The sequence below is a fragment of the Lissotriton helveticus genome, chromosome 4_2 (assembly GCF_964261635.1).
Source record: "Lissotriton helveticus chromosome 4_2, aLisHel1.1, whole genome shotgun sequence".
Classification (NCBI taxonomy): domain Eukaryota; kingdom Metazoa; phylum Chordata; class Amphibia; order Caudata; family Salamandridae; genus Lissotriton; species Lissotriton helveticus.
The window spans coordinates 106,545,696-106,560,764 of record NC_136064.1 but is presented as its reverse complement, the minus strand read 5'-3'; the positions used below and the strand labels follow the sequence as shown (position 1 = coordinate 106,560,764).

At 44.7% G+C, this 15,069-nt stretch overlaps 1 protein-coding gene across 9 annotated transcripts in view; it reads left to right on the top strand.

Moving 5' to 3' along the window:
• The window catches only part of MED12 (mediator complex subunit 12), a 614,738-nt gene that overhangs the window by 225,705 nt on the left and 373,964 nt on the right, over positions 1 to 15,069 (top strand). For all 9 annotated transcript variants that reach the window (XM_078640219.1, XM_078640216.1, XM_078640215.1 and 6 more), the window contains one exon: positions 1,616 to 1,779. In XM_078640219.1, coding sequence (XP_078496345.1) covers positions 1,616 to 1,779 — 164 coding nt within the window. The remainder of the gene's footprint in view (positions 1 to 1,615; positions 1,780 to 15,069) is intronic.

Here is a 15,069-nt window from a genome sequence, read left to right as displayed (position 1 = left end):
CCCTGTCATCTGCCAACCCTCATTACTAAATACAATATCCCGTGCCCAAGTCTCATGCCAGCCCTGTAATACCCATGTGGTCAAGTTCTTAGGCATCTTTGTGCAGATTTTATGCCTGGCCTGTGAGCATGCCTCGCAGACACTGTACGTGACCTTTGGCCATTCTGCTCACAATATCTGCAAGACACGGTCACAGGGCATGAACTTTGACCATAACACATTCACAGTCAGTGTGCCCCGTGTACCGTGAGGATATGCCAAGTTATCATGCTCCATATCTAGTACTCAGTTGGACCCACCATGCCCACACCCCAACATTTTAAAACTATTTGTAGGTTTTCTGACCAGTGATTGTGGTTTTGCGACTCTAGGAAGCGGTTTTCTTTTTTCTTTTCTGCTTCTCAAAACCTCTTTTCACCTATTGGAGCTAAACCGTTTCTCCATAATCTGCAGTCTCGCCGAAGGTGCTTTTGCTTTTATCAAAAGATCACTGACAGCATATAGGGTAGATTTAAAGTGTCTCACTTTCCATAGGGAGAATTTCTTGCAGTGCATTGAGATTCGTGGTTCTGATGTACCTTCATTTTTCCTGTATTCTGGCTGCAAGATTTTATACCGGACCTAGTCTGTGGAAGTCTGGCTATTTCCCCCTTAGCCTTTCATTTTGTTTGTGGGGAGTGTGACGGAATAGGACTCCAACTGTAACAAGCATGTTGAGATTGCACCTCTTTTGTCTTAAAATGTACAACAGTAGTGTGTCAGTTAAGTGTGAACATTGTCTGTTAGTCCATGTAAAAGCCACCTAACCTGTTCTCCAAAAGTAAACTGCCTTGTAAACTTAATGTAGTCATTGTAATAAATATTCTTCCCTTACACAGAGTAACTGGGCATCTTTCATAAACAATATTACAGTGGTGGATTCTCAAGACCCACCAAACCCTCTGGATACTTAACATTGCCTATTTCAGTAAAACAAAACTAGACAAAAGATTGAAGAAAAGTAGCAATGAAAGAATAAGCATTATTTACATCAGCAAGGAGACAGCGTAAAACTTAAGTGCAATATCCCAAGATGAAAAATCATCCAGCACTTTTGAAGCTGTGCATTTGTGCTCCTTATCTATTCACAGGAGACTAAAAACGGCAGCAGGGAGAGACATGGGAGGAACTCTGTAGCCTAAGATTACGTTTCTATTGAGATGTCTCTTCCTGTGTCGCACTTCCACCAAGCTTGGTAAAATAAATTGGATGAGGATGTAACATTCAAGAGGAAGCAATAAAAAATGAGACCTATTGGGAGTGGTTAAAGCAGTCAGAAACATATCTCCGTGCCCACGAAACATGAGCACACTAAGGAAAGTACAAATGTAATGCATTGTCCATCTGCTTCTGAGTTGCCGAATTAGTATGCATCTGCTGGGGGACATTATTGGCTGGTCAGTGAAAGTCTTGTAAGGGTGTTACTGTAAACTGGGACGGGAGATTGTGTGATTTAGACTTGATGACTTGGGTATTATATGAAGTGATTCTTTGAAAATTACATGTTTTGAAGAGTGATCCTGTGACTCATTTCTGAACCAATTGTTTATTCTTTCTCTCCCCTGATTGACTACAGCTGCTGAGTGAGCTGAGCGTAGTGGAGGCGGAGCTGATCCTAAAATCATCAAATCTGGTTGGCAGCTACACCACCAGCCTCTGCCTGTGTATTGTAGCTGTTCTACGGCACTACCACTCCTGTCTTATCCTTAACCAAGACCAGACTGCCCAAGTCTTCGAAGGGTAAGGCAATCACTAGCCTCTGGCTGAGACTTGAGGGAACGTTTTTAATGTGTGAGGAACAATGTGAGGGAACCAGAGCCGTCATGTCTGAGAAGGGCAGTGAAGAGGGCATAGTTATTGTAAGAAAGTGCCACTTTCTGACATGGCCACCACCACTTTTTGTTACAGACAAAAAGGCCGCCAGAGTGCAAAAACTTTAAAAATGTAAATCGGCACATTATGCACTGTGCTCATGTTCCTTCATCCTAGTACTGGACACACACAAAAAAGTGACAGGATGTCCTCGCAGACCACCAGGTGTCATGCTTCATCTCAGGACACTCATCGCTCCTCAAAACCCAGTTTGATGAAGATTGGGCCTAACCCTGGAGTCAGGGAGGCACTTCTAACTAACAATGGATATGTGAAATAAGGTAGAAACCAATGTAGAACATCAATATGACTTTTATACTGGATTGGGTACCACTTGATCTTAAAAATATAGGTTGGAGAGAAGGGGAACTAGTACCCTATCACCACTCAAACCATGAACATGTTTCTGCCTGTTGGCTCACAGGAGTCCACAGCTTTCCTCAGGATGGGACACGGAATCCTCTCTTTACATACAACCACTGTTCATTCCACTGTTAGGTAGTCAGACATTTGTCGCCGCATTATGTTCTCTTCTCCTTATGTACCCTATAATTGGGTCATCTGTGCCCCATGAAGGAAGGGATCAGGAACCCCTGTAATCGCACATACACCAAGGTTCAATCCTCATTCAGTCACTTACTACTCTCTGCTCCTTCCTCTCGATGATATCATCAGGAGGAAGGAGCTGAGAGCAGTAGTTGCCCCAATTTTGCCCAACTTTTCTACCCCTCAGCCGGCGAAACAGACTCCCTCAAAGACGCATAGAGCCCAGCCAACCTATCTACTCTGCACCCCTGCATCCCATCCCAGGTACCCGAAAACCAGTTGTGCCCCCTTGATCCCAGGACCCTTGTATCCCGAGTCCCCCTTTGGAAACTCCCAGACTTGTCCCCCCTCTGCAGCCTGGGTCTAGGTGGCCCCCCTTCTTTCCACTGGCATAGCGCACAAAACTGCCAATCTGACTGGCACTTCTGCACTTGGACGCCCCAGGCAGGTATCGAGTGACTGCTGGTGTAATTTGGACCATGGCCCCCTACCACCCTAAGTCCAGGAGGAGACCGCAGAAACAGACTGTGAATAACTGTATGCAGCATATGCCCTTTCTCCATAGGAAACCATCGCTACGTAAAGACGCATTTAAGTGTACTTTTTACTTACCTGTAAAAATCGGTATTTAAAAAAAAGTACTTGATAACGAAGTTCCTTGTAGCAAAATTTACATACAATTATAACTTTTTTTTCAAAATTGGTCTCATATTTATTCTTGAGTGTTTCATTTATTGCCTCTGTGACTGTAAAACATGCTTAGCACTGCCCTCTGACAAGCCTAACTGCTCGACCACACTCCCACAAAAAGAGCATTGGCATCATCTAGTACCAGTAAGGGCTCCACGGAACTCTCTGCACAGTGTAGTTTGTTTTAGTACACAATATAAAGAGCCAGCCTCCTACATTAGTGGCAGCGGCGGGATACGAGACTGCATTTACTGGATCCACGTTGTCAATCAGTGACTCCTGCTTCACTCAACTGCTGTGCAATGGCAACTTGAAATGAAAAACGCCTCAACACTTAATCAGGGGTAGCAAGCACTGTATAAATGCAAACTGTTTCCTCTTCTATTCCTCCACTGTTCTTCTCAATCCAAATAATAGACTAGCATAGCCACTGCTAAAATTAATTTCATATTTCACTATACTAATTCACCACTAATCCTTTTTGGGTGGCGGAGTAGCATGCTACTTGCGAAAAAGCACTTTGACGCCTCGTCTGGGGTAATAAGCGCTATATAAATGCAATTACAATACAATACAATTGGCTCTGTGACTACAACAAATGCTTAGCACTACCCTCTCAGAAGCCTAAACTGCTGGCCCATACTACCACAAAAGAGAGCATTTAGTGTGCTCTTTTTTGCCTGTAAGCCAATAAGGGTTGCCTGGGCTCTTTACACAGTTTTCCTCGTTTTGATCCTCTATATAATGAGACGGCTTCCTACATTGGTGGTTCAGCAGTGGGATACAAGACTTTCCATTGCTAATACCACTTAGTCAACTCCAAGACGTAAATCCACAATTGACATTAGTTAAAAAAATATTTTTTGAATTTTTTTAATTGTTTCTAAATTTGCTGCTTTGAACTGTTGGGGATTTGGTCAAGTCCCCCAGTGCAATTGCATTAGAATTTTAAAAAGTATCCTAGACTTCTAAAAAATAGACTGATAGATTTTTTTTCTAACTTTCTAAAAAGGTCCCAGCCGATCTAATACCATGTCTGAGTCGGAGGGTACTAGCCAGGCACTCAACCTGGGTCCCTACAAGAAGCTTAAGTTGGCTCATGTTACGGACCTTTGCAAAGCATGGAACCTTGCCATAGGGTCTAAATCTAATAAAGCTCATCTCCAGAATCTACTTGCTGAGCATGATCGAGCCATGACAATAGCAGAAACCCCTTAATGGGCCAGGCGTTGGAGATGTCAGTGAGGATGATGAATCCTCCGATTTCCCAACTGACAGCACCCCAACCTCTGGTAGTACCTCAGATGACCTAGACGAGCAAGATCCTGATTTGTATATAGTGTACCAAAATTAAGTACTCTGTTCAGAGAGTCCAAGAATCTCTTACTTGTGTACAAGGGGTTGCTTTAACACTGCCAAGGTGCTCTATTTGTGGTAGAGTGGCTTAGGCTGATCAGAGGGGAGTGCTGGCATTTGTTGCACACAGTCAATACATGCGAGAGACACTCAATAAGGAAATCCGATACCAATTAAAAATAATAATATATATCTTTATCTTAATTCAGACACCAAGATCTTTGCGATTAGGTAAGTACTTTTCGAGTTAGCGATTTCCAAAAACACAGGAAATACAGTTGTCTGATTTGAGGCATGAGCCTCAAACTCAGTAATGTTACCCTTTTGGAGAAACATACACTGCATAGTGGTAGTTGCAATCGGGTTACAGTGTTGTTCTTCTGGACTTAAGGTAAGTAGGAGCCAAGGTCCTTAGAACCATCAGCAGTTTTGGTTACCTGCCCTGGTGTGTCCGGGTGCAGAGGTTCTGGTCGCAAGGTTAGCCTCAAACGCTACTGCTGAAGTCAATGGGTAAACCTGTAACCAGAAAAAAGGCTGGATATATGGACTCTGGGACCAGTCAGGCAGGACCCAAAGGGGGCTTGGCTCTTGAGCGTCTCTGCAGCAAGGGTGCACAGTCGGTAGGCTCAGACTCAGGCTGTGGGGCTCAGTTGCAGAGGGGTTTTTGTCCAGCAGATCTCTTGCGTTGGAGGCTCTAATTCTTTAGGTAGACATGGAGAGGGGGGCCGAAACAGGACCACAGGGCCGCTCATGATGATGGCCTCTCAGATGCTGACGTTGGTTGGTCTGCACAATCCAAAGAGGCACGGAGGGGACTACAAGCCCCAAGGTATTTCACGGCTGCCGCCGCTGCTGACATTATTTCCTGCACAGAAAAGGCTGCGAAGGCTCCCGCTGTACGGGGGCACAATCCAAAGAGGAGCGGGGGCTAACTACAAACCCCAAGGTGTTTCGTGGATGCTGCAGCTGCTGACATCTGTTTTCCACGCCTGGAGGTGCAGGAAAGTCTGCGAAGGCTCCTGTTGCGTGGGTCGCGCGTGCCCGGAAGAGGCCGGGCCGGGCCACCCCCTTTCTTCCGGCGCAGTACATTGGAGTCTACACCATTTCTGCAGGTGGTGAGTGGTTACTCAGGCAGCTGCTTCCCAGCATTACTTAACAGTCCATTGGTTTGTTTGTTTATTGCTTGATGTTTTATCCTCTCTGAGCGTGGGGAAGAGAAATGCGGAAGCAACTAACGGGGGCGATAAAAGAGGAAGAGCTAGTATGTCAATCCTGTCCTTTCTGAACCAGGCCATGGGAGTATTATGAGAGGAGATCACCAGCGCTCAAATAGAGCTGGCTGTGAATCACCAAGTTACATCTCCAGGGTCTGAAGAGCGAGACATTCCGACCGAGGGAACGGTCAACCCCAGGAACCTCAAAACCTGTCCACCTCCTGTCCCCCCTCTAAAGACACCGACATCTTAGCGAGCCCTTCAAATGTACAGGACTCATTGCCTGCATCGAGGAACCCCATGACGAAATGTCCTGTGAAAACATGCAAACTTGGGGCAAGACGTTAAACATCCGCACTGGTGTTGCCCGTATCCATTAAGTTGACTAAGAAGACCATGCTTGAGCGAGGGAAGGCTCCACCCACTCCAGAAATGGACAACAACGTAGCCAGCAGGAGTGACGTCCCAGAAGACAACATCTTGGTATCCTTCAAAAACTTGGAAACCCCGATTACCACAGCTCTAATTGCACTTAACACACAGATTTCCGTACTTGAGAAATACAGTGGGATCACTAAAGGGGTCAGTGGATATCCTACACTCAAGTATAAGCAGTTGGCTCTCCGACTTTCAGAATAACTTTTTAAATACAGGTGTGAGTACTACCACTCGTGACAATATTGACAGTTTAGGGGCTGGAGCAACCGCCCAGACTCAGTCCCTATTGACAGTTCCATCACAACCGTCCTTGCATGCCTGTATTCATAATAAAATCAGCGCCCCCCAGGACATTGGAGGCTAACCCCGGGTGGCAGGTGCCTGGTATAGCCCAAACAATCCATCGGGGAAGTTTTAGTAACCGAGACCTGCCCGTTCCTACCACATTTCAAAACCACTCGTCAGCGTATCGCCCTTCAAACATCACCATCCAGCTGCCCCCGGCGGCCACACCTTACATTGTTGTGCTAATGGATGTGCCCCTCTGAGGAAGGGCGTAGAGGAGAACTTTGACCAACTCAAAAACGAAACCGTACATTGGCGGGTAACCAGGACAAGTGCCTCACATCCCCTCACATAGATGCTGGCAGAAGAAAGTATAATGGTCTGTAGGGTGGGATGGATAGGCCAAACTCAGAAAATGGTAACGGGAGACTGCAGAACAGTGAATTTCCACAATCCAGTGCAGGCGGGTTCAATTTCCCATGTCCCAGGATTAAATGGCGCATCAGTGGATCGTATATCTGCTTTCTCTCTGGGCTTTTTCTACCTGCACAAAAATGATGATGGTGGGGTCACGAGACACTGGAATTTGCCTCAAGGAAAGACGCGTCGCGGCCCACCAAACTTTCCCGTCGTATCGGACACCACTGCCCTACCTTTAAGTAACCGTTTTCGTCCGCTGTGGGAGCTCGATGATCTAGATTGACTGCACCCTATTCCTCTTATAGATACCCAGGCCTTTGTTAACACATATAAGTACCCTGTGTTTTTTATCCAAGACTTTATCAAGGTCCTTTGTTGGAATATCGCTGGGGTCCAGAGCAAAATCTCAGATAATGATTGGTTGGGCACACTGAAGAACTTTAGTTTTATTTGCTTACAGGAAACGTGGGACACTAAGGATTGCTTGTATCTTGATGATTTCTCCTCCTATTCAGTTTTAGATTATCGCTTCTCCAGTAGGCAAGCTAGAAGCGATCTCACAACCTTAAACAATCTTAAGTATAACTGTAAAGTTCAGGATATACATTCCAAATGGAAAACAATACTGGGAACCCTTTTAACCTTTCCTAGTAAATGTAGACTGCTCCTTATTCATTTTTACAATGCATTCCCATCGAATAACGAGACAGATGCTATTGCCAGGTTTAATATATTTATGGGTGAATTATTCTGTCGGAACCCCCTTTTACTTTGATAATGTTGGTGGGAGATTGTACCTTGCATCCGTGTTGCTCCTGCTTTAGCAATAAGGATCCAGATTTTGAGGGGCCGTTTGAAAATCAGGCACACTTTAAACCCAATCGCCAAACGGATGCTGCAAACATCCTTATATCGTAGTATAATTTGGTGAATCTACTGGTAAACAATGAATGTCACCCGTATGTGAGCCTACCCATGTTTAAGTGTGGGGGGGGATTGTATCATGATTGATTATACTTTTGTTTCAGGTTGGCTCCTGGGCACACTCATAGAATCTGAAGTTTTAAGACACAATGAGTGATCACAACCCTTTAACAGAATCATTTACTGGGATAATAAAGCACTGAGTCGAACACCCCTCTACCACGAGCACTTTACATTGACTGATCAGAACTGAAGGGTAAAGTGGGCCAGTATTGTTCCATCGGCTTTCGCCCAAAATCTGATTATTTCATGTTATGTTGATTTCCATACCTGTCTGTCAGAAGTAGTCGCCACAGAAAAGTTTGACACAATTTACCAATATCCGTAGGTTTGAGTCTGCACTCCTCATAACTGCCGCCTTACGATTACCTGTGTGTAAAGATGGTTTGATAGACAATGCTCCAGAACCCATTAGGACCTCTGGAACCTTTTGCATGCCAAACACAACTGTCAAGAAAAAGTCAAAAATGCAGGGGCAGCGTTAAGAAAGGCCTGTAAGAAACGTAAAGTTCCAATCAAAGAAGATGCTTGGGATAGGCTAGAAATGGCTAGTCTGCAACGTAACAGCATTGGTTTTTGGGGTGTTTTCAGGTCTTCTCTCTTTCACAAATACCATCTCCCCAATCAGGCCTGTAACATTTCATCCCAGGCCAGTGTGGACCATTTCAAGGCCTTCTATAGCCTTGAAGCGGAGCTGGAGCCTACAGAACGTCTCCGGACAGAGTATAACTTAATATTTAATTTGTCTGAGGTTAAAGCTATCTATCTTACATTTGCCTTTAAATAAGGCACCAGGGCCTGACAGGGTACGGGGCGACCAATATTGACACTGCATTTAAACTCTGCTTTATCAAGCAATTTTCCATGACCTTGTCTCAGTCTATAATAGTTCCTGTTTTTAAAAAAGGGCAATAGCTCTGAATCCGGCCTGTTTTAGACTCAATTCCCTCATAGAATCGGAGGTGAAAATTATTAGTAGGATTTTATTAAATCGCCTCACGGAGTGTGCAGAGGAGCGAGGCTTCTTGTCTGACCTTCAGTATAGGTTTTGCCCAGGTGGGGAAACAGTAGAGCAGACCATAAACCCTTATCTTTTAACTTGTAAATATACTAAGGCCAAGAAGGGGGCCATCCATCTGGCCTTCATGACCTTAACTCGGCCTTTGTTGGAGTTAACCGCTCTAAGCTTTGGTCCATGATGGAACAAATGGGTGTGGCCGTAGTCTTAATTAACTTCTTGCGTGATTTTCTCAATGGTCTTTCCGCTAGTGTTAGGTTTGGTCCCAATGGGGAAATGCACTGAGCACTTTGAGCTTCACAGAGGGGTGCCGCAGGGCTGTATTTGTGCTCCTTATTTATTTATCTTTTATGCTAACAATATGTCTGTCCCCAGAGTAGAAGGCCGTCCTATTCCTGCCTTGTTCTAGGCGGACGAAACCATTTTAATGGCCCGCACTGCAAAAAGTCTGCATAAGCTTCTTATTCTTTTTATTAGTTTTGTGAATAGCCTTGACTTATCTACAAACTTTTTTAAATCGCACGCTATAAAGTTTGGCTCATCAAATGCGAAATATGTGATAATGGCCAACATATATGAATGCTGGATAAGTTTAAGTAGCTGGGGTTGCAATTGGATTTCAAGTGTAACTGGCATTTACTCATAAACCGGAATGTCTCTTCTTTTAGCAGGACGATATTTGGTATCCGGGATTTTTCCGCCGATTGGGGCACACTCGTATCCAATCGGTTTTGAACATCTGTAGAGCCAAAAATATACCCTTAGTGTGTTATGGTAGTGAAATCTGAGGATACTGCCAAGTCGCTGAAAACAAGTTTTTAAGGAGTCTCCTGGGAGTTTGCCAAAGTACACCTCATGAAATTGTATGGATTTTTTAATTGATCAACTTCGCTTTAATCCACTAAAACCTTGGAACTCAATTTGGACAAAGAAGGAATTGAGCTTTAGTAGACTAGTTTTGCAAGATCGTTTACAACTTGAAAGGTCCTTACAGATTCAATGGCTGGCGTATGTGGGGTGTAGTTTGCGGGCCATAGGGCGGCCAGATATGTTTACCAACACTTTAAATATAAGTCTAGCTGATGGAAAATTGGTTGAAACCGCTCTTGGGGATAAGTTGATGTCCGAGCGTGAGGATGTCGCCTTAGCAAAACACTGTATGCGACATTCAATATTGATGAAAACAGTCGGTAATATCGATCTGTATCTGACTTTGAACATGTCTCGCCACCAACTCCAACTGCTGGCTGACTTTAGATTACATTTATTTCCTCGATTGGTTTCTTTGAATCATGGCTGTTTTAAGTACTCACATTTGCCTTTTTTCAATTGTGATAACATATCGACCAATGATACATTACATGTGGTTATGCTTTGTCCAAAATACAGTACCTGTGATACATGTTCATCCGCCCCATTTTATTACCGCTGAGTTTTAATCAAGTTAGACCAGCCTTACTTTTCTTATAGTTGCTGATTCCCCTTCTATTTGTTTTTCTTGTACGTTTTCTGCTGGGAGTCCTAAAACATGAATGATTATGGCACTGACATATATATATTTTTTTAAATGACTGGCCTTTTATTATTTTAAACATATAGCCGAGTAAAGATTATGAATGTCTGAATTTATGAACCAGATCAAAAGACTATTGGAAAACAGTTAGGCAGTAATGCAGAGCAGACCCGTAGTTGAGGTTTTTGCATTCCTTTCTCCTTAACTTTCCTCTGTGTTAAAGCAACCTTGTAAAAATAATGTACGGATGTTATAAATGAAGTATATCATGGTCTAATGATTATATATATATAATATATATATATATATATGAGAAATTATTTCAAAATGTTTTCTTCACTTTAGTTAGATTTTAATTGTATTTTTCTGTATCTTTTTTTATTGTATTTTTATGGTCTAATTTATTTAGATCAAATACAGTTAGGTGTATTGCTGGTCTGCCTTGGCAGTGCTGGTGTCCGGGCTGGACATTAAACAAGCCTTGGCTACAGCAAGGGTTTTGGTACTCCAGGTATTGGTGCAGGGCGGCTCCTGAGGGTCCTAGCATCTTCAAACTTGGTAGAGAGACCTTTCTGACCACCTGGAATACGGTAACCTCCTCTTGGGGTGCAGCTTACTTGGTGGACACAGGGGTCAGCAGAATGGTGTACCGGGTCGATGCAGTCAGTTGGCTTCAGAGAATTGGCTCCTCCATTTCAAGGGAGATGATGGCTGGTTGGCAAAGTGCTGGCAGTCCTCCAAGACTCTGGGAGGTTACACAGCTGGATGACGAGACAACTCTTTGAATTTGTCGGGACAGGAGCAGGCAGGGTTTGGCGCCAAAGTCCACATTTAGTTCACAGTTCTCATGTGCTTTGCTCTTCATTGTCCTCCTCCTCCTTTCAGGCAGGCGAATCTAAGTTCCTGGTGTCAGGGGTGCCACCTAAATGCCTAATGTAGGGGTGTTAGGGGAGTAGCCAATGAGCTACTTACCCCTGGTGTCACCACACACCATTTATGACCACTTCCTGTGGGGTGTGGGCATAACCCTGTCCCAAGTTCCTAATTCCACCAAAAACAAGATGGTGAAACCCTTCTTTTGTGGAGCACATCCGGCAGCCCACTTTAGGGGTGTGACTAGCCTGGTGGTGCAACACGCCTACTTGCATATATAATTTCCTGCCTGTCCTTGTGCCAAATAGGCCTCAGGGCAAGAGGTGGCATTTCACAGGTCTGGGGTAGGCTGGGGTCGCATATCGCAGGTGGCTGGAGCTTTGAAGCCCCCGATCTTGAAAACCTAAATAAATATTTTGTGTTGGAAAGCTGTCTTCATGTGGATTTTTTTGGCAGAGTAGTGGTTGAGCAGGATGATACCACATGCAACAGTTTTGTTTCCCACTTTTTGTTGCTTTCCTGCTCTTTCCCAGGGAGGCAGAGGCAACATCAGCAGCAGTAAACTGTGGTAGCCATTGTCCATAGTAGCAGCACACTCCATGCATTGCTGCTTTAATTGCACGTGGCTTTCAGTGGTATAAAAAAAAACTAGGGGGGGCGGTCTCTCTAAAGGCTGTGGCTGATGTAATTAAGGGTGTGGCTTAAAAACACGGTAGCTAAAAATATGTGCATAGAATAGTGTGCCGCCCAACTGGTATTTTGCTGCTTCTCAATGCACCCAGATATGTAATACAACAAGTAACTTTACACTTACAGTAAACTAAGACTATTGGCTTTGTCAATGCTTGTTAGTTGCATAACCTAAATAACCAACATCTATGGCTTGGTTGTATATAATATTGAAAATGCTTCAGTTGTGAAATTATGAGCCAGTGAAACAACTATAACGAGTCTCTTTGATGTTACATCAAAGGCAGTGAAGGGTGATACTGCTGTGGGCAAAAATGGAGAGCATCTCAGCACCTGCTGTTTAGAACTGCTAGTGCTGAGCACCGGCACGACCCGACCCATCGGTGGTAATTGGTCTTCCGTGCCTCCTGGTCACTCCCATGTGGCATAGACTCTGTCCCCTCTGCTTTCAGGTGCTCGTCTTCAAGAATCCACACTTAGATTCCTCCAGACTCTTTTATCTTCTTCGCCAGCATCATCTTCACTGAAGTCCTCCATCGTGGTCTACGGCGGTTTCCGATGTCACTTCTCACCTATGCACCCAGTTTCCCTGGTGTAGGTATCCTGGCTCCTGGGTTATCCACGGGTGGGTTGACTCCAACCTTCCATTTTCCATGTTTTTTTTTCCAGGTCCTCTGGGAAGGGTCCTTCTTGAAAACTGCAACCGCGACTTCCCCATTGAGTTTCATTGAATACACCTCTGTGTTTCCACTCTGCACACAGCCTCCATAGGGTTCCTGGGTACTTACCTTGGGTGGTTCCTTGGGTCCCCAGCTTCTGGAGCAGTCTTGACTTCGATCACAGTTCAAATTCCACTTTATTAGTATATGGTTTGGTCTCCCCCTGCTAATGTTTAGGTCGTGCCTGGAGTCGGCTCGCAAGCATTGCTCTGGTGAACATCTGCTGTAGTTCAGTATGTGAGGGAAGCTCCGCCCACTCCCCCGCCCATATTATTTATTGGCGTGTGTCTTTGTCCTTCGTAAATGCTGCCTTCGGATTTGTTTATATGCTTGTTAGTCCCTCTTTATTACAGCCATGTCGTCATTTGTTACCTCCCATGGCTACCTGGTCCCTTTACTTCGAGTTTTACACAGTACGTGTTATTTAGACTGTGAGCACTATTTTCTTTACTGAGGTTCTGCTACTGCCTTCTCCACTCCCCCCTCCCTCCCCTTCTGTGTTTCCTCACCCCCTTCCCCCACACTCCTGTTGTCTGTGCGTTCTCAACCCCTCCCCCTGCCTGCACTCCTGTTCTCTGTGCCTTCTCGCCCCATTCCCCCCTTCCCCACCTTTACTCTCGTTCTCCTTGCCTTCTCGCCCCCTCACCCCGCCGGCCCTCCTTTTATCCGTGATGACCACCATTTGCAATGCAATAGGTCTTGTGTAAATCCGAGTCCTATTGCATTGCAAATGCTTGTTAAAATTAAAATGACCACAAGCTGTTTCCTATCAAAGATGGCCACTGCACTGGTAATTCCTCATTTGTTTGCACCCTAAGTGTTTATACACCCACTTCCGGTTCAGAGCTTCAGCTTGTCTCTTGGCAACGACGCTAAAGAGGCAGAAATGGCAGAGGAGAAGCTGCAGGAGGTGAGGAGGAAGGGGCTTGGGCCGGTAGACTCCAATAGTGTAAAGAGGGACACCTCACGCACTAAAGAGGGAGAATAAAGCTACACTAAAGATAAGCACAGAGAAAATCCGTGCACCGCAGAGTGAACCGCACATTGCACACAGTGGCATAAACACTACTCGCTGCATAGGGAAAAAAAACACGCAAAATGTGTGGTGGTGCTGGGAATGGAAAATAAGACACTCTGAGAACATTAGGGAGGAAGACGGCGGGATATGAGGGTAGAGTCATTGAATTTCCTAATGCATATTTATTCATACCTTCCTCATAGTCCTCAAAGAAAACAACAGAAATGAAAATGCGATAGTAAAGTTGCCTGGCTTACCTTTGGGAAATGAGGTACTGGGTTTTTAAGAACCGGCACAGAACCGGTAACCCAGCGGTGCCAGGGGATCAACACCCAGAGACCTCGGGTTCTCCTGAGTCAGACCTACAGAAACTCGGAGTCTTCTAGGTGAAGTCAAAGATTAGTTTATTGGCTGCAACCAAGGTGACAGGGTCCTAGAAGTACAATTTGAGTATATTCAGGAGACTGCACACTTTCACGAAGTCAGGCTTCCCTTCTTATACATAGTTTTCAGCCTTGGGCAAAACATTCCTTGGATTCGTGGTATTTCATTTATGGTTACTGATTACAAAAGAAAAGCAGAGTCATGATGACATGTACATATTTCACGTCGTGCTGCTCATAACTAATCATCCGGCAAGGCCCAACATTTCATCAGATATCGCTGGACCCCTAATAAAAGCGGTCACCTCCCCATCATAAAGCAAGTGAGGAAAAGGAGTGGAGAAAGATGTGAGCGAGATATGGCAGGTGTGCGCGCTGAAATGGTTTTATGGCTGGTTGAGCCTAGATGCTATCTTGCTCGGCCACTGGGAGGGAACTGACCTAACGAGTTTGGCCTGGGGCAATGGTTCTAACTTGTACTGGGGTCAGGGAGAAGTCGATTAAGGAGCATGTGTCCTTGTGGAATCAAATTCAGCAGGATTAAGGCCTATGTAAAGGGCAACATGTAGCTAAGGGTTTAGAATGTAAATGACGATTTCGAGGTGAAATCGTCACTCGAATACGCCGAAAATACATGTACTTGATGTACTCGTCATTCTCGGTCTTTTGATACCAAATTCGTTCTATTTCGACAAAGTTTTTATTCTCGAGTCCAGTACTATTATATGAATCCAGATTTTCAGAACCACAGACCCTCCTTTTGCCCTTACATAGGCAATTAATCTATCCTCATGTTAATCTGAGTCCAGATCTATATTCCTAAAGTCTTTGAGATGTTGCTGCAACATCATTCTAGTGCTGAGCTCATGTCTTGACACAGGCTTCCTTACACATAATGTAGCGCAGAGGCCACATATTGCAGGAGCACACTGTATGCATAGACAGAACAGGAAAAGAATGGCTAAGACCATCCCAATGACCATCAGAATTTTCCATCCCCAGGCAGATATC